General features: G+C 46.6%; 1 protein-coding gene across 6 annotated transcripts in view; it reads left to right on the top strand.

The window, feature by feature from the left end:
• Positions 1-19,312, top strand: part of ZNF532 (zinc finger protein 532) — a 105,219-nt gene extending 85,907 nt beyond the window's left edge. For 4 of the 6 annotated variants that reach the window (XM_047696589.1, XM_047696588.1, XM_047696592.1 and 1 more), the window contains 3 exons: positions 13,451-13,563; positions 15,578-15,725; positions 17,261-19,312. In XM_047696589.1, coding sequence (XP_047552545.1) covers positions 13,451-13,563; positions 15,578-15,725; positions 17,261-17,755 — 756 coding nt within the window. In that variant the 3' untranslated portion in view covers positions 17,756-19,312. The remainder of the gene's footprint in view (positions 1-13,450; positions 13,564-15,577; positions 15,726-17,260) is intronic. The other 2 variants (XM_047696587.1, XM_047696591.1) reach the window with 2 other exon arrangements.
• Positions 19,313-26,932: the final 7,620 nt, after the last annotated feature.

Genomic DNA, 26,932 nt, shown 5'->3' with positions numbered 1-26,932 from the left:
TTGAGCTCCGCATGGGCTCCCTGCTGAGTGGGAAGCCTGCTTCTCCCTCTCCCTCTCCCCTTGCTTGTGTTCCCTCTCTGCTGTGTCTCTCACTGTCAAATAAATACAATCTTAAAAAAGAAAAGAATTTAGCATAGGATTCTGTGTCTAAGTTGATACTCCCTCCAAGCCCTGAGCAAGCAGAAAACAATTTCTGCATACTGTTAAGTGGGGGGAGGTGAAAGAAAGAAAAGCCATTCTAGCCATTATTGACTTCTAAGGGACCCTAAAATGGCTCTAGAAGGTAACTGAGAGCTCACGAAACCCCACTCAGTTCAGTTAGTAGATGGGAAGACTTCAGACCCAGAAGGACTGTGGCAGTTTTCAGACTAACTTGTGCCAAGGGCTAGAACCCAGCAGCCCCTCCCTCGACCTCAAGGTCGGAGTGTGGGGTCTCCAGGTTAGGGGTAAGAACAGATCTTATTTGGCAGAAGAAGAGCCAGTGCCCTAGGCGAGACTGGAGCAAGGAGGAAGATTCTGCTGCTTGATTCCATAATTCATTAATTCAGCAAGCCCCATGGCTTTCCTGTGTCCACTGCCCGTGCTGCTGCGCGGACGCCTTTGGAAGGGCCGTCAGGGGAGAACATGGGACTCTGTGTGCACAGAGGCCTTTTCTCTTCAGAGCCCCTCAGAGCCTAGGAATTGTAAGGCTGGAAATCAGCACCAAGCAGGCACCCACAGAGGAGCCTTTCAGGGGCTGCATGACGTTTGTCCTCACTCCGGGACGCTGCGGGGTCACGCAGTCTGGGGCCTTCAGCCTGAGCAGTTGATGGTGCCGGGCCGCGGGACCTCATCCGTACGCTTCACCAGACAGCCGGGAGGCTTAGCGTGTGCCCGAGGCCTGGAGTCGGTGGTTTTAGTGGTAGCTCTCGGGATCTTTGTGCTTGCTTGTTGAGTGTATTTACAGGCGTCTAACAGATGATCGGGTAAAAACCAGTGATTATCTGGAAGAGGGATGTCTGGTTTCTTTTGTCTTCTGATTTGTGGAAATAAATGATCGCAGAGGGAGCCAACTCAAGTCTTCAGACACTATGTTTTAGTATCTTTATTCTGTAGTAATATTTGTACTTTTGTAACAGTGATTGGAGGGGACATATCGTTCACAGTGACCTTTTTCCTACTCAGGTTGCTTTTTAAATCAAAAGGGCCAAAAGATGGTATTAAAAATGTTATTAGAAGGGAAAAAAAAAAACACCACTGTATTCTTTCTTGTGGTCCCCTCTTAAGGATTGGATTCTCTGAGAACAGAGACAATAGAGAAATATGTGTCCCCCTTCTATACGCATGTATCTGAGGAAACAGAGGCTGACCTTTTTAAGTAGAAGATGGGGAGCGAAGCTGGACCAGACCCAGAAGAAGCTGGCAGCAAAGGTTTTCTCGTACTCATGTGGCCTTTGAGTCCCGCATGTCCTAGAGTCGGTGAAATGTAGCCGCGCAGAGCCCACGGCGCTGCCGCTGCTCTTTCTCTCATTGTGAGTGGGAAGGGTTGCCCGGGGAGGACCTGTAATGAAGTGGGTGTAGGAGCATGGAGGCGAGGGAGTCTGCTGACAGGGAAGGGACACGGGGTCTGTTTGGGTCTGTACACAGGAGCCCCAGAGCTGCACTGCGTGTCCCCACTGGTCACTTGTGGTAGAAGCAGAGGCCCCGGGCTGACAAGTACCCGTGGTGACCCCACGACACCCCAGCAGGCATTTTGGAGTTCTGGTGCCACAATCCTGGCAGCCTGTCTGTCATTCGCTTGGCGCCCCCTTGCCCCCGGCCCCAGGGTCTGATGTGGCTCCGGGCACAGAGACTGCCGTGGGACACGTTTCTTTCCTATCTGCTCTGGGTTTGGCCTTTCATTACTCTGCCTCAGTCACGGCTCTGGGTTTTCCTTTTTTGGTTGTACGACATCATCAGCATACCACCTAGTCCTACAACCAGAAGGTTAGAAGACTGGTTTTGGTTTCATTTGTTGTTGTTTTATGTTTATTTATTTATTTATTTATTTAAGATTTTATTTATTTGACAGAGATTACAAGTAGGCAGAGAGGCAGGCAGAGAGAGAGAGAGAGAGAGAGGAAGCAGGCTCCCTGCTGAGCAGAGAGCCCGATGTGGGGCTCGATCCCAGGACCCTGGGATCATGACCTGAGCCGAAGGCAGAGGCTTTAACCCGCTGAGCCACCCAGGCACCCCTATTTATTTATTTGACAAACAGAGATCACAGTAGGCAGAGAGGCAGGCAGAGAGAGAGGGGGAAGAGGCTCCCTGCTGAGCAGAGAGCCTGATGCAGGGCTCGATCCCAGGACCCTGAGATCATGACCTGAGCCAAAGGCAGAGGCTTAACCCACTGAACCACCCAGGTCCCCCTTATTGTTGTTTTAAAGCCTTATATATTTAATGAAAGAGAGCGTGTGCACAAGCCTGTGCAAGCCGGGGGAGGGGCAGAGAGAAAGAGAATCGGAAGCAGGCCCCACACCCAGTGTAAGCCTGATACGGGGCTCGATCTCTCCTGCCTGAGATTGTGACCTGAGCTGACATCAGGAGCCCATTGCTTAACTGCCTGAGCCACCCAGGCGCCCCTTGTTTGTTGCTGTTTTTAAGCGAGCATAGCAACTAGCTATGGCCACCGTGGCCTCAGTGACCTAGAGACAGTACTCTGATCCTGGCGGTCCCCAGGACATAGCCTGAGCATGCTGTAGGAAAAACAAACCCTTCTTACTTAGCATCCCAGCTTGTTTTTTTTCCTGGATTGATCACCTACTCTGTTAACTAGATTTGGTTCTGACTTACTGAGACTTGGCTCTGTTTTCTCCAAGAGTGTAAGACCGTGGTCTAAATCGGGGTTCTGAAACTATGGTTCACAGGCTGGCCACCCATTTTGTAAATAATTTATTGAAACACAGCCACACCCACTCATTTATGTATCATTGTGGCTGCTTTTGAACTGCAAGGCACAGTTGAGTAGTTGCAACAGACTTTATGGCCTGCGAAGCTTAAAATATTTACTGTCTGGCCCTTTACAGAAAACGTCTGCCAACCTCTGGTCTAAATTTATACTCTGTGTTTAAATATTTCCCCAAAACCACTCCGTTCCAATTTGTAGAAACTTGGATGGTTCAGTACTCAGAGATTGTTTTTCTTGATGATTTCAGACATATGTAGTCTGAGTTTCCTATGCTGTGCTCAGCTCACTACCCATTTATTTGTATATTCTGGGATGTAGTGAGACCAGAAGATCTCGCTTGTGTCCTAGACATTAAATTCACAGTGAGGACTTTAGAATTTACGACCTACAGTATTCCACACTTAGGGGAAGGCTACCTGCCTGTGTAAAAAACCATTTCTCTAGGACAGAGTGGGTGGCTTGGGTAAGCCAGTTTGCTACTTAGAACTTATCCTCGGGGTGCCTGGGTGGCTCAGTCGTTTAGGGTTTGCCATCAGGCTCCCTGCTCGGCAGGAGGCCTGCTTCTCCCTCTCCCACTCCCCCGTTTGTATTCCCTCTCTCAATGTCTCTGTCAAATAAATAAAGTCTTAAAAAAAAAACAAACCCAACAACTTACCCTCTATAACTGTAGGTGGTATCTTGTAAATGGAAAGGGAGTGCCCAGTTTTGTGGGTACAAAGTGTTGATATTTGGATCTAAAGTGAATCAATGAAGACAGTGAAATCTCTATGAAGCATTATTTCTTTTATATATATCCTGGTGAAAAGTTTCAGGATCTCTCAGTGAAAATTATACTTTTATTCATGTAATACATACGCTGAGGATGTTACATATTTCTTTAGTGAATTTCTTTTTTTAAAAGCAAGTTTCTTGGGTTGTAATTAATATGCAATCTTAGTACATTTCTGTTCTATAGAAAAGCTCATTTATTTTATGGGGGACGTCGTAGACTCTAGATTTTTTTGGCCTGTTCAGGTTATCAGTCTGTACGGTTTCTCTTTTTCGGTCTTTGCTTTGTCTGGGCACTTGCATATTATAGGGACGAGGCACTATTCTGAAACTATTTAGAACAGGCCGTTCCTTCGTATTTTGGGAATGTTTAGCTTTCATCATGTTTGTTCTTCTGTGTGTACCCTTTTTTAAAAAATTATATAAATATTTACCAAGTCACACAGCATTTGTTATGCTGAAGAGGAAATGATAATAGTTCTTGTCCTACAGATGCTTACAGCTGGGTATAAAAAAGCATAAATATTTTTAAAGCTGCCACTAGTGTGGGCCTTAGAGGAATCACAGGGTGGAATGTAGTTAAAACTAAGGGAAAGGGGCTTCCCATTCAGCTTTCAGCTCAGGCTTTCTGAGGCTCTGACCAGAGCAAGCGATAAAATACAGCAGAGGCTTAAAAGAGGTCGGAGGAAGATGGAGTGAAATTAAAAATTAAAGTTGCACATGATACATGGACAAGAAGGATTAGAGTCGCCTCTGAGGCCTATGGAAGCAGGGGTTTGAGCATCACCGTTTCTTGGTGAATTGGCTGGGGCTGGGGGATGCCCGGGAAGGCTTCACAGAAGAAATACTACCTTGCGGGACTGCCTGGGTGGCTCAGTCAGTTAAGCGTCTGCCTTCGGCTCAGGTCATGATCCCAGGATCGTGGGATCGAATCCCGCATCGGGCTCCTTGCTTGGTGGGGAGCCTGCTTCTCCCTCTGCCTGCTGCTCCTCCCCCTGATCATGCTGTCTCTTTCTGCCTCTCTAACAAATACATAAATAAAATATTTTAAAAAAAGAGAGAGAGAAAGAAATACTACCTTGCTACGTACCTGGTGGATGCTTGGGAGGACTTCACCCAGTGTATGAGCGGAGGAGGGGTGTGGCCCAGCCCAGCACGACATCCTAAGTGATGGCTGACAAGTCGTTCTGGAGTGTGACACCCTGGAAGGACATGGTCGGGGTTGGGATTGGCGAGGTAGGCAAGTCCAAGGACCTCCGCCCCCGAAGGTACAAAGAAGAGAGCTGGCCTAAGGGGCCAAAGGATTGGAGTGGGCCTGGGGGAGAAGGAAGGCTGTCTTTGAAGGGCAAGGGAGGAAGGCGCCATTGTCTTCAGAAGATGTGATGTGAGTGTCTTTGAATGCAGCATTTACGAAGTTCTAGGAGATGCAGTCAGGAGTGGTGCGCAGAGGATTAGATTGTGGACGGTCTTGAAAGCCAAGAAGTGGGGCGCCTGGGTGGCTCAGTGGGTTAAGCATCTACCCTCGACTCAGGTCATGATTCTAGGGTCCTGGGATTGAGCCCCCCCATCGGGCTCCCTGCTCCTCGGGAAGCCTGCTTCCCCCTCTCCCACTGCTTGTGTTCCCTCTCTTGCCACGATTCTCTGTCAAGTAAATAAATAAAATCTTTAAAAAATTAAAATTAGAAAAAAAAAAAAAAGAAAGGAAAGCCAAGAAGTTTGGATTTTGCCTCACACCCAAGGAGAGACAGGCGATGAAAACCCGTTCACCCTGCCTGCCCTCTGTGGTTACAAGGGTGACTCTGTGGCCCCGTGAGGCCCACCCCTCTGCCTGTGTGCTCCCTCCAGCCCCCTTCTCGGGCCTCTGCAGGGCCTCACCACCACACTCGCCCACTGTCCCCTGCATCTTCACTTTTTCCGATTCTCAAAATCCTAAGGTTCGCCATGGTGCCTCTTACCCTGACTAAATGGCCTTCCTGACCCACTCGTCTGTCGCCTTTTCCCTCTGCTCCGCTTTACAGCCAACATCCCCGAGATGGCTCTGTGTCTCTGCGCTTCCCACCCTCCTCCCGCTGAGGCGACCCTGTTACTGCCCCCACAGAAACTGCTCGACTAGTTCTGCAGGGACTAGTTCTGCAGGTCGAGGGACTTGGCCCCAGGGGTCTTGGCTTTCTTAGTGCTGTTGTTTGAGTTGAAGCGGTTGTTGGCTAGGTCCTTCTTGAAATGCTTTCTCTGCTAGCTAGGCCTCTGGGTTCTCATCCTGCCTCACCAGTAGCTTTTTTTGGTCTTTTTCCTCTTTCCAGCCTGTAAATGTTGATGTGACCTTTATTCTCAGAAACCGCTCATCCCGGCCCATGACTTTAAATGCCATCCACAGTCAGCCAGCTCACAGAGTTCTGTCTGTGGCCTGGACCGCTCCCGAGTTGCGTACTTGAATCTAACCACTTAGTTAGCATCTCTGCTTAGATCTCCAATGGGCTTCTTAAATTTAATGTGTCCAAAATATAATTCTTGATTCCTCTCCTTCCCTAAACCTGCTTCTCTCCTATTTTCCTGGTCAGTAACTGGTAACTGTTCTGCCAAGTGCCCAGGCAAGGAATTTGAAGGGATACTTGACGCCCTTCTCTCTCTCCTTTGTCATCTACCATCAGCCCATCCACAGATCTACCTTTGTGATATACACCAAATCTAATCACTTGTCATCACCTTGACTTTCCACACCCACAGCACTTCTTCTGTCCCCTGGATTGTCACAGATAGCCTCCTCACTGGTTCTTTCCTTCCACACTTGGCAGCAAGAGTGACCCACATAATTCATTGATCGTATTAGTCCTCTGCTCAAACCCATTGGTGTCTTCCTGTCACTCTCATAGATGACCCATTGGTGTCTTTCAGTCACTCTCATAGATGACCCATTGGTGTCTTCCTGTTACTCTCATAGATGACCCACTGGTGTCTTCCTGTTACTCTCATAGATGACCCACTGGTGTCCTCCAGTCAATCTCATAGATGACCCATTGGTGTCTTCCTATCACTCTCATAGATCACCCATTGGTGTCCTCTAGTCATGCATCATGGGAACGCAGAGTCCCCACGACCTGTGGTCTTGCTCTGACCTCCTCACCTGACACTGTTTTCAGTCTTTACTCTCTAGAAACTGTGGAAAGGATACGGTCGGGACAGTTCACTAGAGAAAGATAAGTGGCTCAGGAATGTATAGATAGATGTCCAGCATCCCCAGGTCTTAAGGAAAAACAAAGTGCAGTACAGTCTTTTTATCTACCATTTTGGTAGAGTCGAATGGTGATCTGTAAGACTTTCGGCAAATAAGCCCTGACTTACAACAATAGGGGGTTCCTTTTTGAGGACAGTTTGGCAGGAAGTGTCGAGCCTTAACATTTTTCATGGTTTCTAGACTAGAAAGACTTCTAGAAATTCCTATCACAGAAGTAGTTGGTTGACGACAGAAATTTTTGCCTATAATTACCGAAGATTCGAAACAACCTAAATCATTAATGAGAGATAGTTAAATAAGTTGTGGCCCATTTATACAACAGAATACTACGTTGTGTTAAAAACACAGAAACATCAAAATATGTGCAGCTGTGTGTGAAAAAAATCACGTTACAAATTAAGGTGTATAACATAGACTCTTAAATGCACATGAATGTGGATTTGGAAGAGAAACAGGAAGGATATATAGCTGGAGATTGACAATAGTTACCGCAGTCAGTGACGTTCAAGGCAGTCTATTCTCATCTATTTTCCAATGTGTAATTTTTATAATTAGCAAAAATAAGGGAAAGAAAATGAAGGCTGGGTTACCTGGATGCACCATATATACTTCTCTTTGAAGTGGAAGCTGCCGGGTGGCTCAGCCCATTAAGCGTGTGCCTTGGACTCAGGTCATGATCCCGGCGTCCCGGGATCGAGCCCCATGTTGGGCTCCCTGCTCGGCCGGGACTCTGCTTCTCCCCCTTGCACTCCTCCTGCTTGTGCTCTCTCTCTCTCTCTCAAATAAATAAATAAATAAAATCTTTAAAAAGGAAAAACGAAATGGAAGCTGGGGCAGGAGTTCCTTCCGTATCCCAGTCCCTTTGTCACACCCCCCTGGCCATAATAAGCAGTACACCTGTCTGCGGACAGGCGCCTTCTCTCCAGTCGCGCCGGAAGACTTGTCCTTCCTTCCTGTCTGAATTCTCCCTGCCCTCTGACCCCTCTCGCCTCTGTCTTCAGTAGCTTAGTTTGTCCACCGGCTCTTATCAGAACTCCGACTTGGCGCAGGTCTGCCCCGGCTTCGGGCTGGCTGTGTGTCCAGCACGGGACCGGAAATGTGCTCCTCTAGATTACTTTCTAGAACCTGCTTATATTTTTCCAGTAGATAACTGTGTTTTCAGTTATTCTTTCCTTGACTGATTCACACGATAAACATTCGCGGAGCACTTTCTGTGTGCCGGATGCCAGGGGTATAGAGATGAGCGATTTACGGCTTCTGTTTTCCAGGCACTCGCTCGGCACGGAGATGCCTCCTGAAATAGAAATGAAAAACCAGAAACTCGTGGAGTTCCAGGTTTTTCCTCGGAGGGAGAGGTACACTGTATAAACAGTAGGTTGTCTTGTCCACTGAAAGTCTTACCTTCACACCCCCTCAGAGAAACGCACGTTACCCCACAAGGAGGTACTCCTGGTCGCCCGGCAGGACGGCCACGGGGAGGGCGGCAGAGCAGCTGGCGGAAATGCCAGGTGCGGCCGTTCTGGGAAACAGGTGGACAGTTTTGTGCTTATTTTACCCTGGGGCTCAGTCATCTCACTCCCAGGGAGAAATAAGGGCATATGTGCACGCCAAACCCTGTACGTGCCCGTTTGCAGGGGCTTTAATTCCTAAGTCCGCAAAGCTGGAAACAACTGAGATGTCGCTCCCCGGGGGAGCGGATCAACGGAGAGAGCGCGGCGGTCGCGTGGAGCGGGGCCCCGCGGTGGGAAGGGACGGGCTGCGCATGCGCCCAGCGGCCCGGCTGGATTGCACGTGTTCTGCCCCCGAAAGGAGCCGGACTCGAGAACCACGTGCTAGAGTACATGCTTCCATCTGTAGGACGAATGGAAGAGACAAAACGAGGGGAGAGGAAAGAAGAGCAGTGGGTGCCCAGAGCCGTAAAGGGGCACATGGGACTTTTAGGGCTGATGCAACTGCTCTGTGACTTTGTAATATTTGTCGAAATTTCTAGAATCATATGTGAAAAACAGTGGGTTTTACATTGTATACGTTATACCTCAGTACACCTGGCTGAATTTTTTTTTTTTTCCTGAGGCAACAGAAGAACATCTTTTTGCTATGGGCTATATTCACATTTTCCCACAATCTAAACAATATGAAGGCATCAGGCGAAAAGCCTCATTCCTGCCCTTGCCACCCACCAGCGCTAAGTGTCTTACCTATCTTGAAGTGTCTCTGTGCAGGTATCCTCAGAGATGCATACGTGTTCTTGTTTTTATTTCTTTCCCATGCAGAACACAGCTCACGAATCTGATTTTCTGCAGCAGCTGCTTCTCCATATAGTGTATGTTTTATAGGGCATCAGGATCTGCCATTCTTTTCCACAGCTGCAAGGCAAGAATGTAGCTGTTGGTGTGCATATAATTCATTTAACCAGCTCTCCCTTGGTGGAGCCAGATTTTTTCCCATCTTTCCCCATCACACGCAGTGCTGCCCCAAAGAACCTTGTCCACACTGTCTGTCCTGCTGTAGAGCTTCTGTTGGAAACAGATCTCATGCATTTGATCTCTCAGGGAATAGTTGGAGCCTAACATGAATTCTCAGTTTGCACATGTGTGTTATCACCCTTGAGATACACTAGGTGAGCATAGAAAATCATGGAACGGAGTCACGTAGGAATACACAAAACACGCATGCACTCACCTTAGACTGCCATCAGCGACTTCCTCTCCCCATTGAGTCACACTGGTGCACACCCCAGGTTACGCCTTCCCTCCGACCCTCCAATCTCCGGTAACCCTCCTTCCTCCACTTCACAAAAGCCCAGCAAGCCGCAACCCCCGGTGCGTCCTTCCTGGGCATCCTGCTTGAGTCTGTGCTCTGCCATTTTTGCTAGGTGTGTCGCTGACGGGGTTTGAGTGTTACGCCCCTAACTTCCATTTTTGCCAGAAGCCCTGTGGTTTTTCTTGCTTGATTTTGTGTTGTGCAAATGACCTATGATACATGTGTGTCATGTTACACAGAACTGACTGTAACGCGTGCGGGTGTATCTATAGACTAGATTTCCAAAGTGAAGAAGGGCCCACGGTTTTAGTTCTGTTCAGTGGGATTACTGCTATGATAGGCTGAAGTTTGTACAGGTGGTTGGGGTTTTCCTTTTTCGTAGGAAGTGTTTATGATAGAGCTGAAGGGTGTGTTGTCATCATGGCTTGGGAATCACTCTGCTCCCTTTCGTCCTGAATCTGTGGAGGGGTTTGGATGTCTGATGGGAGTTGAGGAAGCTCTTCGAGTGTCGTTGGGAGGCTGATAACCTCGTGGAAACAGGAATCGCAGAACAAGGCCAAGTGCATGTCTGGCCAGCAGAACGTCTCCCTCTACTTCTTGAGAGTCTCCTGAAACAAAAAGAGGGCTTCAAGCCAAGACACAAGGAGGGACTGGCTATCAGAATGGAAAGTGTCCGGTGTGTGAGCCCGTGACATTTCAAACACATTCACCAAGTACTACCCAGAAAGAATGGCCTTCAGAGGTGTTGTAAATCCTAGAGCTCAGAACTTGAGCCCAGAGTGAGGGCACTCGGAAGACATCTGCTAAGAGGAGCTGATGCTTTCTTTCCTAAAGAATGTGAAGGCAAAAGAGTCAACAATCAGAGATTAGGGAGAACGTTGAGTGAAAGGTACCCAAGTGTTTGTTTTATTTGGTATTTAAAGTTTTCAAAAATTTTCAGACTCTCCCAGCTATCCTTCCACTACTTCTTCAGAGAGTTCTATTTAAAAACAAAATAATTCATAATTGAGTAGGAAAACCTGACTACAAGAAGTCCACTCAGGGCCCTGCTTCCCTCAAAATCCGCTCGTGCTACTGGAACGGGAGGAGGTAAATGAAAACTGAGTGACAATAGACTATGCTTTTTCAATACAGTTGTTTTTTCCCCCATTTTTGTTTGGTTGATAAAATTGCTTTCTGTGCCAGAAAGTGGCTTCAGTATTATAATACTGAAGAGGTAGAAGTTAGGAAAATAAATTAGATACAGCACCTTTAAATAAGTTAGTATTTAAAATTTAACAAAGAAGGAAGTAATTTGTTTTCTTAGGTAATGGGAATGTGGCAGTCTGATCTGGAGACTGGTGTTTAAGCCTGTGATTTTCTTGTCACCACTGATTTTGAAACGCTGCTCCATTGTTTGGGGATTACATGGCTCGCTTCTGCATTTTTTTTTTTTTTCCATAAAAACGTTGGAAAAGAAGAGTATCTCCCACATTGTCAACTCTTTTTGAAAATAGTAATTACTGATTCAGCTAAGCTGCTTTCATTTACTGTGTTACCTACTGAGGACTTCTTGACTGATAGTTCTCTATTAAAATTTTGATTTGATATTAATATCATGACACCATAACAAGAAATGGAATTTCAAACCCTTCATCTTAGTGGAGAATCCATTTGCATTCCTCTGAGGCCTCTTGCCCTGTCAGATGGTTAGAAAGCTATATGTCAGTTCTCTACTTACTTTATGGTTATTTGCTATAACTGTCTTATTTTTAGAAAAATGTGTTTTAACTCTTCCAGGATCTTAACATTGTCCATCTTATAGATACAAAATTCTGCAGGAATTAGATATTAATAGATATTTCAGTACCTTCTTTGAAACACAGGACTACTCATGCCTGACTGTTCTTAAAACTATTCTTTTTTAAAAATTTTTTTAAATTTTTTATTTTTTTTTTAAATTTGACAGAGAGAGATCACAAGTAGGCAGAGGGTGGGGGGGAAGCAGGCTCCCTGCTGAGCAGAGAGCCCAATGCGGGGCTCGATCCCAGGACCCTGAGATCATGACCTGAGCCAAAGGTAGAGGCTTAACCCACTGAGCCACCCAGGCACCCCTTAAAACTCTATTCTGAAGAACCTGAGTGTGGCTCAGAGGGATTAGCTGGTTATTCCTTTGTTTCCCATCCTCCCTGCCGCCCCCCCCCCCCCCCCCCCGAGATTATTCTCATAATATCCCAGATCACACGCTTAGGAAAACGATCAAAGCAGTGGTAGGACTCCAATTTAAGCATGGAGAAGAAACTTCCCCTCTGTCTAGGTTTTTGAGCACTTACATACCAATGTGCTTCATTTAAAAGACGTAGTTTCCACTTTTAAAATGAAAGTGGATATGTAACTTTATCGTTATTCATAAAAGAACACTTATTGAGGATTTCTCTGTGCCCCAAAGACTGTGCTCCCTCTTTCATTCCCCACCCATCCCCCCTTCCCCAGCATCCTCTGAGGAAGGCCCTGGGGCGATCCCCAACTCTAGTTCGGGGAGTGGATGTTTATGGAGAAACTTTCCCAGGATCACACGGTTCGACTTGTGAGCAGTAGAGAGAAGGCGGCATCCCATTCCTGGGTCACCAGAGCCAAGCTCTGGCACTTAAATAGATAGGTTGGCTTACTAGTTTGAGTTAAGGGCATATCTGTCACGTGATGGGTGTAAAAACATTGTTTAAAAATATTTATCATTTCTTTAATCACTTAGCCCGCAATTGCTGCTTACCTCTTCTTATTGTCAAAAATAGTGGTATTATTTCACACAAGACCTTGTTCATTATTCTTTAGCCTGATTTTCCAGGAGGGTCCTGCCAGATGCTCCATTCATGAGGCTGGCAGTTACTTCTTGATCTGATTTCCTCGTGAAACGACATTGTTTGATTCCAGACTGCAGTGCGGACAGTACCCAAAGAATGTGTTTTAGGGTTAAGCTGCCTAATTTTGCTTTAAAGGTTCCTCGTGAGAATCTTTTGAATGAACACAAGTATTATCATAGCCAAAGTCGCTTTTCACTTTTACTTTTGTATCTCTTGAGATCTTTCTCTGGCCCTCTCACCGTCCCTCGGCCCCGCGCACACTCGGCCTTGCACACGTGCACACACATGCCGCAGACACTAGTGGTGGCTTCCATGAAGTGGTTTCACATTCTTGTGTTCTTGGAATAACTAAATGGTATTATTCAAGAGGCCTTTTGGAAAACTCTTCTCGTATGGTAGGAATCGTTAATCGGTGAGGTGGGCGGGGACTCACGATGTTGAAAATCAGCTAGAGATTTAATTGAAAGTGGCGCAGTGGATGAATTAGCATTCTTTCTGGATCTATAGCATTTAATGGTTTTTATCTGGTATTTATTGAAGTGTTCTGCTTTCATATAATGTCTGCTATATGAAATGGTAAAAATAACATATCTCTTTTGCAAAGAAAATGGGATGTTTTAAAAAATGCAGAGGTTTCTGCTGAATCAACACTGTAACCGTTTTGAGAAAAAAATGTAATATTTTACTCTTATGATAACGTTTCTCTCATTCTCTAGAAATTAATTAGCCCCTGCGTGGTTACCCCAGCCTTGGCCCTCTTTTTTATTACGTTTTAAGAAGAATCTTTTCATGTTGTTGTTGTATTGCTTAAACGGTGTTGCTTATTATAACTTGAACTATTATGAAAGCGTTCTTAATTTTTATGGCGATTCAGGTTTTGTTCTCTTAAGTGACCCTGTATCTCTTTCTCTCCTACTGAAGCAAATGAAAAAACACCCTTGCCGCCAGTGTGACAAATCTTTCAGCTCCTCACACAGCCTGTGCCGTCACAATCGGATCAAGCACAAAGGCATCAGGAAAGTTTACACCTGCTCGTAAGTCGTGATTTCTAACGTGGGAAGTGCAGGGAAATTAACAGCGGAAACGTTCAGGTTTTTCAAATGTTGCCATTAACATTCCACTTCTCTGCTGTAGTTTTTGTAGATTTCCATTTTCAGCCGTATTCTCTTGTTTTGACATACGGTTTCTTGACTGGGTTGTAACACTTTAAAAAAAAAGTCAAATAAATAGGAGTAGCCTCTTGCCTACCCCGTATGCTCCTGGGGATATACAGCTTTGTTGTCCAGAGCTGTGTATCTCCTATACCTGAGCATCTTGGAGAAGTGGTTGATTTGCAGGCACACATTTGAGTGAGATGCTTTTTGGTCATGAGAGGCCCAGGGAGCTGCCAGCAGTCACTGGCAGGTTGGTTGTCTGGTTGGTTGGTTCACAGCAGACTTTGATAGCGCCTGGTCGTGGAGTCAGTCCGAGGCTGGCCTCTTTCCTCGTGCAGGGCAGCCTTTTCTCAGCACATGCTTTTGGCAAAGAGACCAAATTCCAGGAATTGAGTGGGCCAGGACACTGAGTGGACGGTAGAGCCGCTCTGGACCTCCACGAGCTCTTTCCTTGTATGTGACTTCTTGTATCCTTAGTGGAAAAGTTTAGCACCTGCTCAGCCAGAGTGTGCCTCGAGTGAATTGGTTTAACTTCTCCTAAAAGAGAGGACTGACGGATGCAGAAGCCGTGTGGCCCCGTGACGCGTGTGACATGACCAGGCACAGGGTATCATGTGGCTCGGGATGCTCGTGAAGGTTGGCTGTGGGTTCGGCGGGGCTTCGCTGTTCTCAGTTAGCTAGGGGAGGTTTCTTGGGTAGGGAGACTGGGACACCGACCCGCCTTCGGTGAGATTGAAGCTGGGAGTGATTTTGGTGAGGTGAGAACATCCCATGACTAAGGCCTGCGCATGTGAGACCGCATTGCTAGGGTCGGAGAATTTACCAGGAAGCCCTGGCCGAGAGGAAGGTGGAAAGGGACTCTGGCGTGGCTTTGTCCTTCCTCAGAGAGGTTTGTGTCATTCTCGTGGGAGTCACTGTGAGGCCGTGAGGTGCTCGGATTGTCTGGCGGATTTCCTTTATTCTGTGGTGTTGGTGCCGTTTCCCGAGGCTGTCCCAGGAGCGGGCCTCGAACACGAGATCATTGGGTGTGGGGCCAGTTATTACAGAATGTCCAGAAGCCTTTGATTCTGCGTAAGGGCCCAAGGTGCTGTGCACACCCATTCACCGAAGCGGTTTTCTTCTTATGTGCCTTACAGCATCTGTAGTCACTGTGGCCATTAACTTTGTCTATTTTTGTCCATTCATTAAGAAAATGGTGACTTCCTACCTTCTAAAGGAAAAACTAGTCATAATCTACAGGTTTGGGGTTTTTTCTCCCACACAAGGGGAAGTGAAAAAAGAGTGACCTATTTTGGATATCATTGAGTTTCCTACTTTTTAGTCTACTGAATGAACCCATGAGTTTGAGCCCTGTGACACCGTGTTTGTGTCTTGGTGAGGAATGTGACAGGGCTAGACACCCTGTCTTCTCTTTGTTACGGCAGCTTGGACAGGAATCCTTAACATCCACATGAAGGAATCAGCGAGGGACTTTTTTCATATTAAAGTATGTCTTACGACAAATTCTGAGAGAACACTGAGTCATTGTAAAGAAAACTTTTGAAATTTGATATTCTCTACTTCAAAATTAAAGCCCTCTGGAATTATAAATTAAGTACTACCTCAACCGAACCTAGACAGGAAATACTTTATCTGAACTGAATTAGGCCGGTCCCATGAGAACACAAAAAAGTGACAGAAAGCCTTTTACAAAGGCTGCAAAAACTTTTCTCACAAATTGGACACCGAGTCACAGTGAAATTGCTGTTTCCTTTCGGACCAGTGGTGTCCATGCAGATCATCCTGACCCCACGGAGCGTTCCGCTGGCTGGCGGAGGTCTTGCCTCGGTGAGCGGACTCTTCAGCGTGGGTGACTTTCCAGCAGGCAGGTGACCTCCTTGTCTTTGCTCCACAGGCACTGCCCAGACTCCAGGCGCACCTTTACGAAACGGTTGATGCTGGAGAAACATATCCAACTCATGCACGGTATTAAGGATCCTGACTTGAAAGAAATGACAGAAGCCACCAATGAGGAGGAAACAGAAATAAAAGAAGATACCAAGGTCAAACATCGCAGATGTTCTCTTTACAGTGACGTTGTGTTGACTTGCTTTTTCCATTCATGCTGTTCACTTTAAATTTTTTGAAATCCAAGCCTATGCATGGAGGTATAACATAATAGGTCATCTCTCTGCACACCCATTCTGATCTTTCATCTTGCTCTACGAGCTGTTAAGTTTCTTCTGTCTCTTTCCAGAAAGAGCTTTAGGGATCTCCTTACGTATATACATTACAGAATTTTGTGTGGACTCACGTAAACGGTCTCTTAGCCAGAGGGAACGTAGGAAGCTAGGTTCTATCTTGTTGGCAGTGTGTCGGTTGTGAAAGGTACCTACGAAAAGTGAAGAGATTCTTCTTTGTTTCACTTTGTCATAGTAAGAGAGAAAGTCACAGATCTGCCGTGTCCTTAGGTCAGTGGGTAGTGAACTGGACTCAGACAACTGTGTATATGTTAGCCTGTGTGTGCCAAGTGCTATTCGAGGAGGGAGCAGTCCGGCAGACGTGTAGGGAGATCTGCTGTCTTTGGCACTTGCCTAGGTCTAGGATGTACCTGGGAGACAGCCTCTGCGTGCGTCCAAGGAGTTAATCATCGAGTAAAGCCGAGTCAGAGCACAAGCCGTACCGGAGTCGCATTGAATTGTAATCTTTTCCCCTCGACGGATGGGGTTGGGCCGGACTTACAGAATCTTTGTTCAGGGGTAGTAGCTTCAGGCCAAGGCTGTGTGTGAGTGGTGCCCTGTCAGTGGGCCGAAAAGATGGGCCACTGAGCAGGGAGGAGGAAGTGTCCCTCTTTCAGAGCACTGGAAGCGTGAAGGATCAGAGTTAGAAAGCCAGAAGGGAAGGAGAAAAGCATGGCTGGCAGGTGAGCCATGTGACAAAGGAGAGTGAGTGTGCAGGGGAGCTCAGGAGCTAGACCAGCTGGGCCTTCCAGCGCCTTCCATGCCAGTCCCAGGAAAGGCGATACCCTGGCACTTCTCTGCCCGGCCCCTGCCTCCTCTCCACACCACCTGCTGGCTTGGCTGTCGCCTCGGCTTCTCCGGGCCCGGCCCTCGGCCCCCGGCCCTCCCCACAGCAGGCCTCTGTTGGAGTGTCACGGTCCCTGGGGCCATCCCTGATGGTGCAGGGGAGCCTCCCAAACCCCCGTCTCGTCCCAGCCCCATTCCATGGCCTGCTGTGTCTTCCTGGGGTCTGACCGACGGCCGATCTCCTGGCTTGTGGTTTTCGGTCCCACTGTGTCAGAGCCTGCATTCTGGAGGGCCAGGGACTCATTTGTCCTCTGTGGGGCCCCACAGCTGCCGTGATGCCTGGGAATGTAGGAGCTCGGGTCCTGTGTGTGCAGCAGATGAAAGGCAGGAGCCCCAGGGGAGCAGGGTGTGTGTGTGGGTGACTAGACACGCAGCTGTAGGAAGCCCCAAATCCTGAAACCCACAGTCCTTGCTGCCCTCGCAGCTCTAAAGCCCGAGGAGAACCGGTCGTGGATCCCCCATGGGGTGGAACGATTTTCACTCGTGTCGTCCCCTTTATTCTTCTCTTCAAGGTTCCCAGCCCCAAGCGGAAGTTGGAAGAACCAGTTTTAGAGTTCAGACCTCCCAGAGGGGCAATTACCCAGCCACTGAAAAAGCTCAAGATCAACGTTTTCAAGGTTCACAAATGTGCCGTGTGCGGCTTCACCACCGAAAACCTCCTGCAGTTCCACGAGCACATCCCGCAGCACAAGTCGGACGGCTCGTCCTACCAGTGCCGGGAGTGCGGCCTCTGCTACACGTCGCACGTGTCCCTGTCCAGGCACCTCTTCATCGTGCACAAGCTGAAGGAGCCGCAGCCCGTGTCCAAGCAGAACGGGGCTGGGGAAGAGAACCAGCAGGAGAATAAGCCGAGCCCCGAGGACGAGTCGCCCGACGGCGCCGTGTCCGACCGGAAGTGCAAAGTGTGCGCGAAAACGTTTGAAACTGAAGCTGCCTTAAATGCTCACATGCGGACACACGGCATGGCCTTCATCAAGTCCAAAAGAGTGAGTTCGGCCGAGAAATAGCCACAGCCCTTCCGTAAGGAAGATCCCTGTCCACATTGGAAGAAAAGAGACATTTTTGTTACAGAAAGTTTGCAGTATAATAGAGTTAACAGTACTGTCTAGGCTGTTGCAATATATTCTCTCCGAGTGTCCCTTCCTCACCTGGTCGTGTACATCCTCCATAAGTATTAAAACAGTATTTGAGTTTAAAAGAGTTTGTATATATTTAAATGAATAACTTTTTTATACTCTTTGTTACATGTTTGTATCAGTATTTAGTGGAAGATGTTTTGAGGTTTTTTTTTTTCCTTTTTTTTTGTTTTTTTGGTGGTTTTTTTTTTTCCTTTATTCTTTTCTGGGTTAGAATTTTTCTTTTTGTACTGTTTTCTTTTAAAACAGAGTTCTTAGTAACAGGGGCAGTTCCTGAATTCAAATAAACCATTTTGTATGTTACCAATTTGAACGGGGTAACTAACTCCAGGCTAAAATAAGGCCTTTTTTAGTGTTTTTAATTTTTAGAATTCACTACATAAATTGTAGGTATCGTGGGTCTCAAAAACACTAGGGACTTTTAAGTGTCTTAGCACTACCCTCAACGTGCCTGCTCTGAGTCGGCCAGTGCGCCTCTGACATGTCACCGCACCCCCGGTGTGTCCAGTCCACGCCAGACGGTGTGGAAACCAGCCCGGCAGGTAGCTTCCCTTCCCAGCGGCGGATTCAAAACTTCGGCCCGAATTCCAGGAAGGAGCGTGCATTTCCCTTAATTCCACTGTAGAATGGGGAAGGAAGGGTATCCCCGAGGGAAGAGCCAGAGGCCGGTGGTCTTCTGGGCGGATTTTTGCGAGGCTGGCCGAGAGAGCACAAGGTCGTCAAGTCGCCCAAGGGCTGGACTACTGTAAAAACTTATACACCTGTCGTTAGACCAATAGATTTCTACAGTCGAGTTTTTTTGTCATGTAATTTATTAACTCTTACAAAGACACAACTTAAAATACCAAGTATTTCTCTGGCTCTTGACAGGAAAAAAAAATCAGTTGACTTAATAACCCTTTGCCGTCTAAAGAGTTGGCATTTCCTGTTCTGGGTGCTACTGCCAGATGTCCCGGTACTTGGAGTTGGGATGCTCTACTTCCGCTGCCGACCTGTCAGTGCAGCAGGGGCGGGGCGCGATGGGCCGGGCGGTCACGCACTGAGCCACCGGGCTCCGGTTCGGTCGTTTCAATAAGCATCTTCAATATCAGTGGTTCTGCTGCCTCGAAACACAGCAGGGCTTCTCCCCTGTCCCTTCCATTTATAGTTCTCTGGGAGAGTTTTATCTTTGCGTTTTGGGTTTTTTTTGTGTGTGTTTTCATTTGCATTTTATATCTTGTATTTATCCCCTAAACACGTTTTGTACTTTTTTTTTCTTTTTTTAAGAAAAGAAACTTGTTTGTGTATATATAGATATTTGCATGATATACTGTAGTCGACGTTCGGTTCCTCAGAAGGTCTTGCTGCTGTCAGGTGTTACGCACTACGTCCGTCATAACTGTATTAAACACATTTCATATGTAAATAAACATGGGACATTGGCCCTTGCGCTTTTGTGAGAGAGTTATTGATGGGGGGCGGTGGTCTGGCATCTTCATGAAGTTGAGGAAGTGCTTGCTGGCAGGAACAGTCTCCAAGATATTGCAGAATTCCTCCTCCTGCCCCACCCCCCACCTCTGGAAGAACGACATATTCATTCTCATTGGCAGTCAGCCCTTTGTCACTTTCTCGTGGACTCCATTGATTCATGGTTATAATGCAAGGGCGTGATTAAAGGATTCCTACACTTGAAATTCCATTGCTGTTACTTGTTATATTTATACTTGTATTGCTCTGCGTTGTATCATAGCACTCTCATGTGTTTCTGCATATGAACCTTGCAATAAACCTGTGTGGTGGGTTGCACGGTCTTCATAGTCTAGTTTTACAGTCGAGGAAGCTGAGCTCAGATGCAGTTCTTTGCCTAAGCCCCCACAGCGGGGAAGCGGCTTCACGTATTAGAACCCAGATATTCTTGCTCTAAATCGTAGTGCTCTATGTGTTTATGTACATATTGACAAATATTCATTTATTCAACAAATAAAAAGTATGTGCAAAACACGATACTAGAATTTTTGTTTGTGGCACTATGGCTTTTTATCAGATAAAGTGGAAGCCTTTCTAAAGCACCCAGAAGTGCTTGCCGGTATGAAGTTAGCATCCATAAATGCCCAGTTGGAGCATCCAAGAAAATTTCAAAGAATGCCCTGAGATCCAAAATGAAGAAGAAATGGAAATCCAGAGTAGGAAAACAGCACACAAGGCCATATCCCTGGGAGGGAACCCGGATGATTCAACTGAAGAGAGAATTGGTGAACTGGAAGATAGGTTGTGAAGAAATTACCTGGAATAAGCACAGAGGTGAGGAGATGAAGTCTATGGAAGAGATTAGAAGTCAAGAAGGACAAAACAACAGAATTCATAGCTGTTTCAGAAAGAGGGAGCAATTAGAGGCTATGTGGAAAAATTCTTGGCCATTAACAAAAGATGTGAATACTTGGGTCAACACAGCGATTGCTGACCAGAAATCCGCAGAGGAACTTGTAGTTCTACCCATTCTTCATTAGTGGTAGACCTGGATGAAGTTGTGGATGTGAGTAATGGAGAAACAGTATTTTCAGACCAAAGGCAGAAACCGGGCCATGCTCTGTGAATTCTTAGGAAGCCCATTTTCTCTGTGGATGAGCTGAGGCTTTCAGCGTAGGCTCAGGCCAACAGTAAAAAGCCTTGAATGATGGACTAAGGCTTGTACTCTTTGATAGAGATGAGTTATTTGGACAGGGGAGTGGTAAAACCAGACCAGTCAGTGGCAGTATTTAGGATGGAAAGTGGGGGAATGTATCAGTCAGAACAGGATAGGTTACACCGTGGTTACAACCCTAAATCTTAACGTCTTAAAACAACAAAGATTATTTCTTGGTCACATTTAATGTTCATTGTCAGTTGGCTAAGGAGACATAACTCCAAACCCCCTCGTCCCCTTATTCCCACTGTCACAGAAATTGCTCATTCTTCTGGCAAAGGGAAGTGCGATTACATGCTCTGGACCAGAAGTGACAGATGTCACTCTTCACAGTTCATTGCCCAAAACCAGTTTCATGATCCTACCTCCTCCGGAGGAGGCTGGAAGTACGCTACAGCATGCCCAGAAGACGGAAGGTGGCCTGTGTTTGAACAACATAAATGTCTGTCACAGTAATAACATTTAAATTGGCAAAGCTGCGGCGCTAGTTCAGCCATGGTCACCGAGTAAACGTAACCCGGGGTGGTGGGAGCCGTCCTGGAAAGACGCTATGGTTGTTGGCATTTCAGAAGTAGGACCAAGAGGATTTGATGCTGTGGGATACAGAAGGAAGAGAAATGTGACTTCTTAGATTTTACTTTCAAGGTTTAGATTACTTAGAAATAAGAAAGTCAAGATTATAGCTAGATTTGGGGAAGTTTGCACTTTAGACATACAGACAAGATACGTTTTGGCTGGAGGATGTGGTTGGATGGCTTTATTTTATCATTAATTGAGTTAACAGTGATGTGTAAAGAAGAACGCCAACCGGGGGATGAAGACTAAGAAAATGAGAAAAAAGATGTCGTCTTAGACTACGTGGTGTAGACCACTTCTTCCTCCCAAACACATTTTCTGCCAGTTGTTGGCTCCTGCTCCAGTAAGTACTCCAAGAACAACTGTTCTACCCAGAAGCTCCAGGTCAGTGGGCTTGTGAGTTCCGTCCCAGGATCTCTGGCCAGCAGGGAAATGGACTGTAGAAGTCTTTGGCCAAGGTTAATACATTATTTCATGTTAATGTATTCCGCATCCTGTGAGCACTCTTCTTTTAATGCCTAAGTGGAAGGGGGCATAAAGGAAAGTGTGTTGAAGAATTGCATAAAACAGGATTTAATGGAACCATTCATCTATCCCAAAGAATGGTCTGAGGATAACAAGGGATGTGCTAAGTGTGGAAAGCTGCTTGAGACATTTATAAATGTTACACACACACACACACACGCACACACACGCACACCAGTCACTTGGGAATCAGATGCTGGAAGGGTCCCCTGTTGGCGCTCTTCAGTCTAAGTGTATGTTTGCGATAAGGAACCTAGGTTTTGTTACCTTAAAAACCCGGCTCCTACTCCTACCGTTTGCTTCTTGTTTACATGGACCCTTGACTCTTCTTTGTTTAGTTGGAGCTGCTTTTTGCAGTTATGAGCCTCATCTCCCTCAAGGGCTCATTGTAAACTTTTGGGATAGGATGGTGGGAACTTAGGTCTCTGTGAGGAGCCTCTCTGCTACAGGAGCCTCTAAACTAGCCAGTTGTAATTCCATCGTCACCAATACCCCCAAACCGTTTGTTTGTTTGTTTGACAGCCCCTCTTATTTATTTTTTTAAAGATATTATTTATTTGGGACACCTGGGTGGCTCAGTGGGTTAAGCCTCTGCCTTCAGCTCGGGTCATGGTCTCGGGGTCCTGGGATCGAGCCCCGCATTGGGCTTTTCTGCTCAGCAGGAAGCCTGTTTCTCCCTCTGCCTGCCTCTCTGCCTACTTGTGATCTCTGTCTGTCAAATAAATAAATAAAATATTTTTTAAAAAGATATTATTTATTTGAGAGAGTGAGCACGAGCAGGGGAGTAGGAGCAGAGGGAGAGGGAGAAGCAGATTCCCAGTTGAGCAGGGAGGGAGCCCAATGCAGGACATGATCCCAGGACCCTGAGACCACGACCCAAGCTGAAGGCAGATACGTAACCAACTGAGCCACCCAGGCACCCCCCCCCCCACCAACCCCAAATCTCTTATTTTGAATAGTCCAGCCTTGGTCCATGTGATTTGGCTGTGAGGCTCAATCTGAAACTTGGCTGTCAGTCTTCCCTATAAAAGAGAACATTCTCTTTTCACCCCCATTTTCCCTTTCTACTGCCCTGATAGATTTCAGTGAGCATTTTCCTAGATTCAATACATCGGATGATAAAGCTCCCGTCATTTTGGCCTGTTTCTTTTTCTGGGAGTTTGCTCATTTATATTCAGAGCCTTCATTGGAAAGGTAGATCTGAGAGTACCCGGCATGAGATCCTTTATAAATGAGGGTCCTAGCAGGACAACCAGCGCACTAAGAAACGTCTCACTTCAAAGACATTCAGGAAGGGACTATTACAGAATTGCGGGCTGAACAAGTGACAGGGAAGCACCCGGGGACTTAGCAATGGCAGGGAGCCCTTAAGCACCCTCAGGCCTGCTGAGCAGGGAGGAGGGGGGCGTCTAGAGCCATGGAACACAGCCTGGATCAGAGTCATGGCAAAGGCAAGCAGGTGTAGGACGAATATGACAGGAAAGCTGTCTCGACACACTCAAAGATCTCTTGCCCTCATCTTCCACTGGTCAAAGCCAAATAGACATAAGAGGACAAGAAAGCCTAGTGATGTCTCTTATCAGCGTGCTGGGCACAGAGCCGGACAGAGCAGGATGCATAAAGGATCTGGGCTATGGAGACATAACAGTCAGACAGACACCCGGCACGGGCTTTCGGAAGCGCCTTCTGTATACTTGCTTTATTGGCCACATGTATTTTATGCCCTCTAGGCTGCCAGTTAGCGGCAGCAGGGTCCTCTGGATTCCACATTTACTTTTCCTTTCTAATTACTTCTCCAGGTTTATCCTGGAATTATACCCTTTCCTTGGTGGTTATTTTTACCGAAGGAAACAGAATAACTTTTCCCAGAAAATATTCTTTGCTAGTTTCCAAATTCAATTTACGAGGTTAGTGCTGACTCAAAACAGCACTATTTATAATGCCTCACGGTATTTAAAGGAACTGATTATTCAATTTGCTTTGCTATTTTATCGCAAGCTGCATATCCTGGAGCCTTTCTTATAATTGTAATTGTAAATTACACTACCGTGGCAGCTCCGTTTCTAAAACAGCCTGTTGCAAAACTATGTATTTATCTAGGGGAGCGCTAGAATTACAGTCCACTATCACACCTCTAACTCAGTTCCAGAAAGGGTGAGTTCAGTCCAGGAGGAATCTTATGACCTTCAGGTCAAGTTTCATTGGATTGGTTATTTCTGGAGAATAAACTTTTTTTTTTTCCCCCTAAGAACAAGGAAAACCTAGATGTGCTGTCTGGAGAGGATGGTGTGATGTTGACAAGAATCAGGAGATGTCAAAGGGAATGACCCCGTCTTGGAAAGGGTAGAAGAGTGTCCCCAGGTAGGACTAATGGACATTTCTCTTTGTTTTGTCAGTTCCACATCTGACCCCTTTCCAGGGTTGCGGAGTTTCCCTTGGCTTGAGTCTTGGCAAGAGAAGGGTCTTACCTCCTCCCCCAGAAATCAGAAGGTCACTCTGACCTCCAGCAGCCAAACCTCAGGCATGGCATGGCCGCCACTTGGCCAGAGTGATGCTCTTACTTTGACTTTCAAGCGAGAGACACAAAGAAGCAGGGACGTTTTGAATTTATTCATTCTGGTGGCAATGACATTCCTCGGCCTCTCTCTTCACCTGGGTATCGGTCTGACTTCAAAGAACCACCGGACGGTGTGGGATCTGGGCAGTGCTCACAGTGTGGTGGGACATCTCAGAGCTTAGACTCTCGCTTCCCTCTGTAGACGCCATCAAAGCAGCATGACAATGTCAGTTATTTTAGAAGAGACTGGACCAAGGTAAACAGAAGCGTGTGCCTATGAATAGCCATGTAGACCCAGCAGCCCTTCTGTCTCCCCATCGCCACAGCCTCACCAGCCTCACGTCCTGCCTCATCTCCCTCGCCTCCTGGTTTTTCCTGTCACACCGTGTTCCCGCTCCATTCACAGGGCCTGGCACTGGCTATTTCCCCTGCCTGGAATGTTCTTCCCTCAGTCATCATTCCCAATGGCACCTTTTCCTTTCTATCCTGTTGGTTCAGAAGTCACCTTCTGGGCCTTTCCAGGTCCCCTAGCTTACGAGGTGCCCAAGAGCACACACCCATGCACCTCTCTCCACTCCCTTCCCCTGCGATGTAGTTTTCCTCCTGGCACTTAGCACTCGCTGACTTCGCACACTGATGTGTCAACTGTCATCCCCTGGATGTAAGTGCCGAGCTTCTGCGGGAGCTCTGCCTGCTGAGATCTGTGATGCCGTCCCCTCTCAGCAGAAGTGGTGTCCTTTCCCCAGCCCGAGAGCAGCAGGTTCCATTTTCCCCATCAGGCTGATCCTTACTCTCGTCGGGGAAGACAAATCCTGTTTCCTCAAAGCCAGGGCCGGATGGAGAGCGGCTGACTGCTCTTTCCTGGAGAGCCGGTTGCGTGAATAAAATGACTGTGGCATTAAGAACAGCAGCTGCTGGGCTCCTGGGTGGCTCAGTGGGTTAAAGTCTCTGCCTTCGGCTCAAGTCGTGATCTCGGGGTCCTGGGATCGAGCCCCACATCGGGCTCTCTGCTCAGCAGGGAGCCTGCTTCCTCCTCTTTCTCTCTCTCTCTCCCTCTGCCTGCCTCTCTGCCTACTTATGATCTCTGTCTGTCAAATAAATAAATGAAAATCTTTAAAAAAAAAAAAAAGAAGAAGAACAGCACCGCTGACTGCTGCCGCCTCGGGAAACGATAAAGACCTGCTTTCTGGAAGGGAACGTGTTATTTACTTTCAGGTCCTATTTTTACACTCAACATATTGTGTTGCATGAAACAGGTGCCTACACGTGTCTTCATAAGACAACCAAGTCTCCTTGAACTTTGATCGGTCATGATTTTATTTCTCAAGGATGGGGACAAACATTCGAAGGGTCCCAAGCTATGAAGTACCCAAAAATCAGATTCTTTTTTTCCTTTTTACCTAAGTGGTATTTTAAAAGTCATTTTAGATGGCTTTTATTCCTAATGATTAAAGCATGGGTGTGTGTTCTGCTCATTACGTTTTTTCTGCCAGTTGACAGAAGGTAGAGTATTTAACACTGAATTCTAAGAGCTGTACCATTCCCAGTTTCAGTGATATAGACCGTTGACAATGGAGTTGGAAATCAATTGAGGTGTCAGACATTTCTCCTTTTTTTTTTAAGATTAAAACAAAATTTTTTTAAAGTAATCTGTACATCCAATGTGGGGCTTGGAACTACAGCCCCAAGATCAAGAGTCCCAGGCTCCACCGACTCAGCCAGCCCCAGTTTAGTCATTCCTAAATATTCAAATTACCTAAACATCTAGGGTTGGGACACCTCCCCACCTTTTTTTTTTTTTTTAACATAGGAAAATCGTTAAGCCCAGGAGATGCGTTTGGAGCCGAGAGCTCTGAGATGAGATCCTCTTTGTTTAGGACTCAGGAGGTCTCACTTCATCTTAGGAAACAGCTTCGTGAGGCAGGATGATTTTATGATTTCACAGATGGGGAAACGGAAGTAGTCAAACACTGAACCTTTTTTTCTGGTGCTAAATTAGGTCCCCTTTTTAGTGGAAATTGCTGCTTTCTCTAGGTGGTTCCAGGTTGGATGTTATCTTTCTCTCTCTCTCTCTCTCTTTTTTTTTTTTGTAAAAAAATTTCTGCTTCAATTTAAGAACTGCTATGGAGGGACGCCTGGGTGGCTCAGTGGGTTAAAGCCTCTGCCTTCAGCTCAGGTCATGATCTCAGGGTCCTGGGATCAAGCCCCGCATCAGACTCTCTGCCCAGTGGGGAGCCTGCTTCCGCCTCTCTCTCTGTCTGCTTGTGATCTCTGTCTGTCAAATAAATAAATAAAATCTTAAGAAAAAAAAAAAGAACCGCTGTGAAGGTGCGTGGTGACAGTCTAATGCATTCGTGACAAAGTAATTTTGAAGGAAGACTCAGAGGGTTTCAAGGTCAGAGAAGAGCTTCAAGGTCATTTGTTTAGGAACCATTTGATGACAGAGCTCTTCTCTAACAGCCTGATGCAGTGTTTATCCAACACTTGAGCACTTCCAAGGTTGGAAACATCTAGAACCTTTGAAAGAGCCCAGTTCATCTTTGGGTAGGTTTGGCTCCTAGAAAGTTCTTTTTTTATTGTTTTAAGACTTTCCCTTTGTAACTTGGATCTAATGATCTACTTTTTCAAGGACCTACTTGAAATCTTTTTTTCTTTAGTCCAATAGACAATAACAGTAAGTGGCCACACCAGTTATTGTTTATTAAGGGTCTACTATAGGCCACCATGA

Source organism: Lutra lutra, chromosome 12 (genome assembly GCF_902655055.1).
Source record: "Lutra lutra chromosome 12, mLutLut1.2, whole genome shotgun sequence".
NCBI lineage: Eukaryota > Metazoa > Chordata > Mammalia > Carnivora > Mustelidae > Lutra > Lutra lutra.
This window is presented reverse-complemented; position numbering and strand designations above follow the sequence as displayed.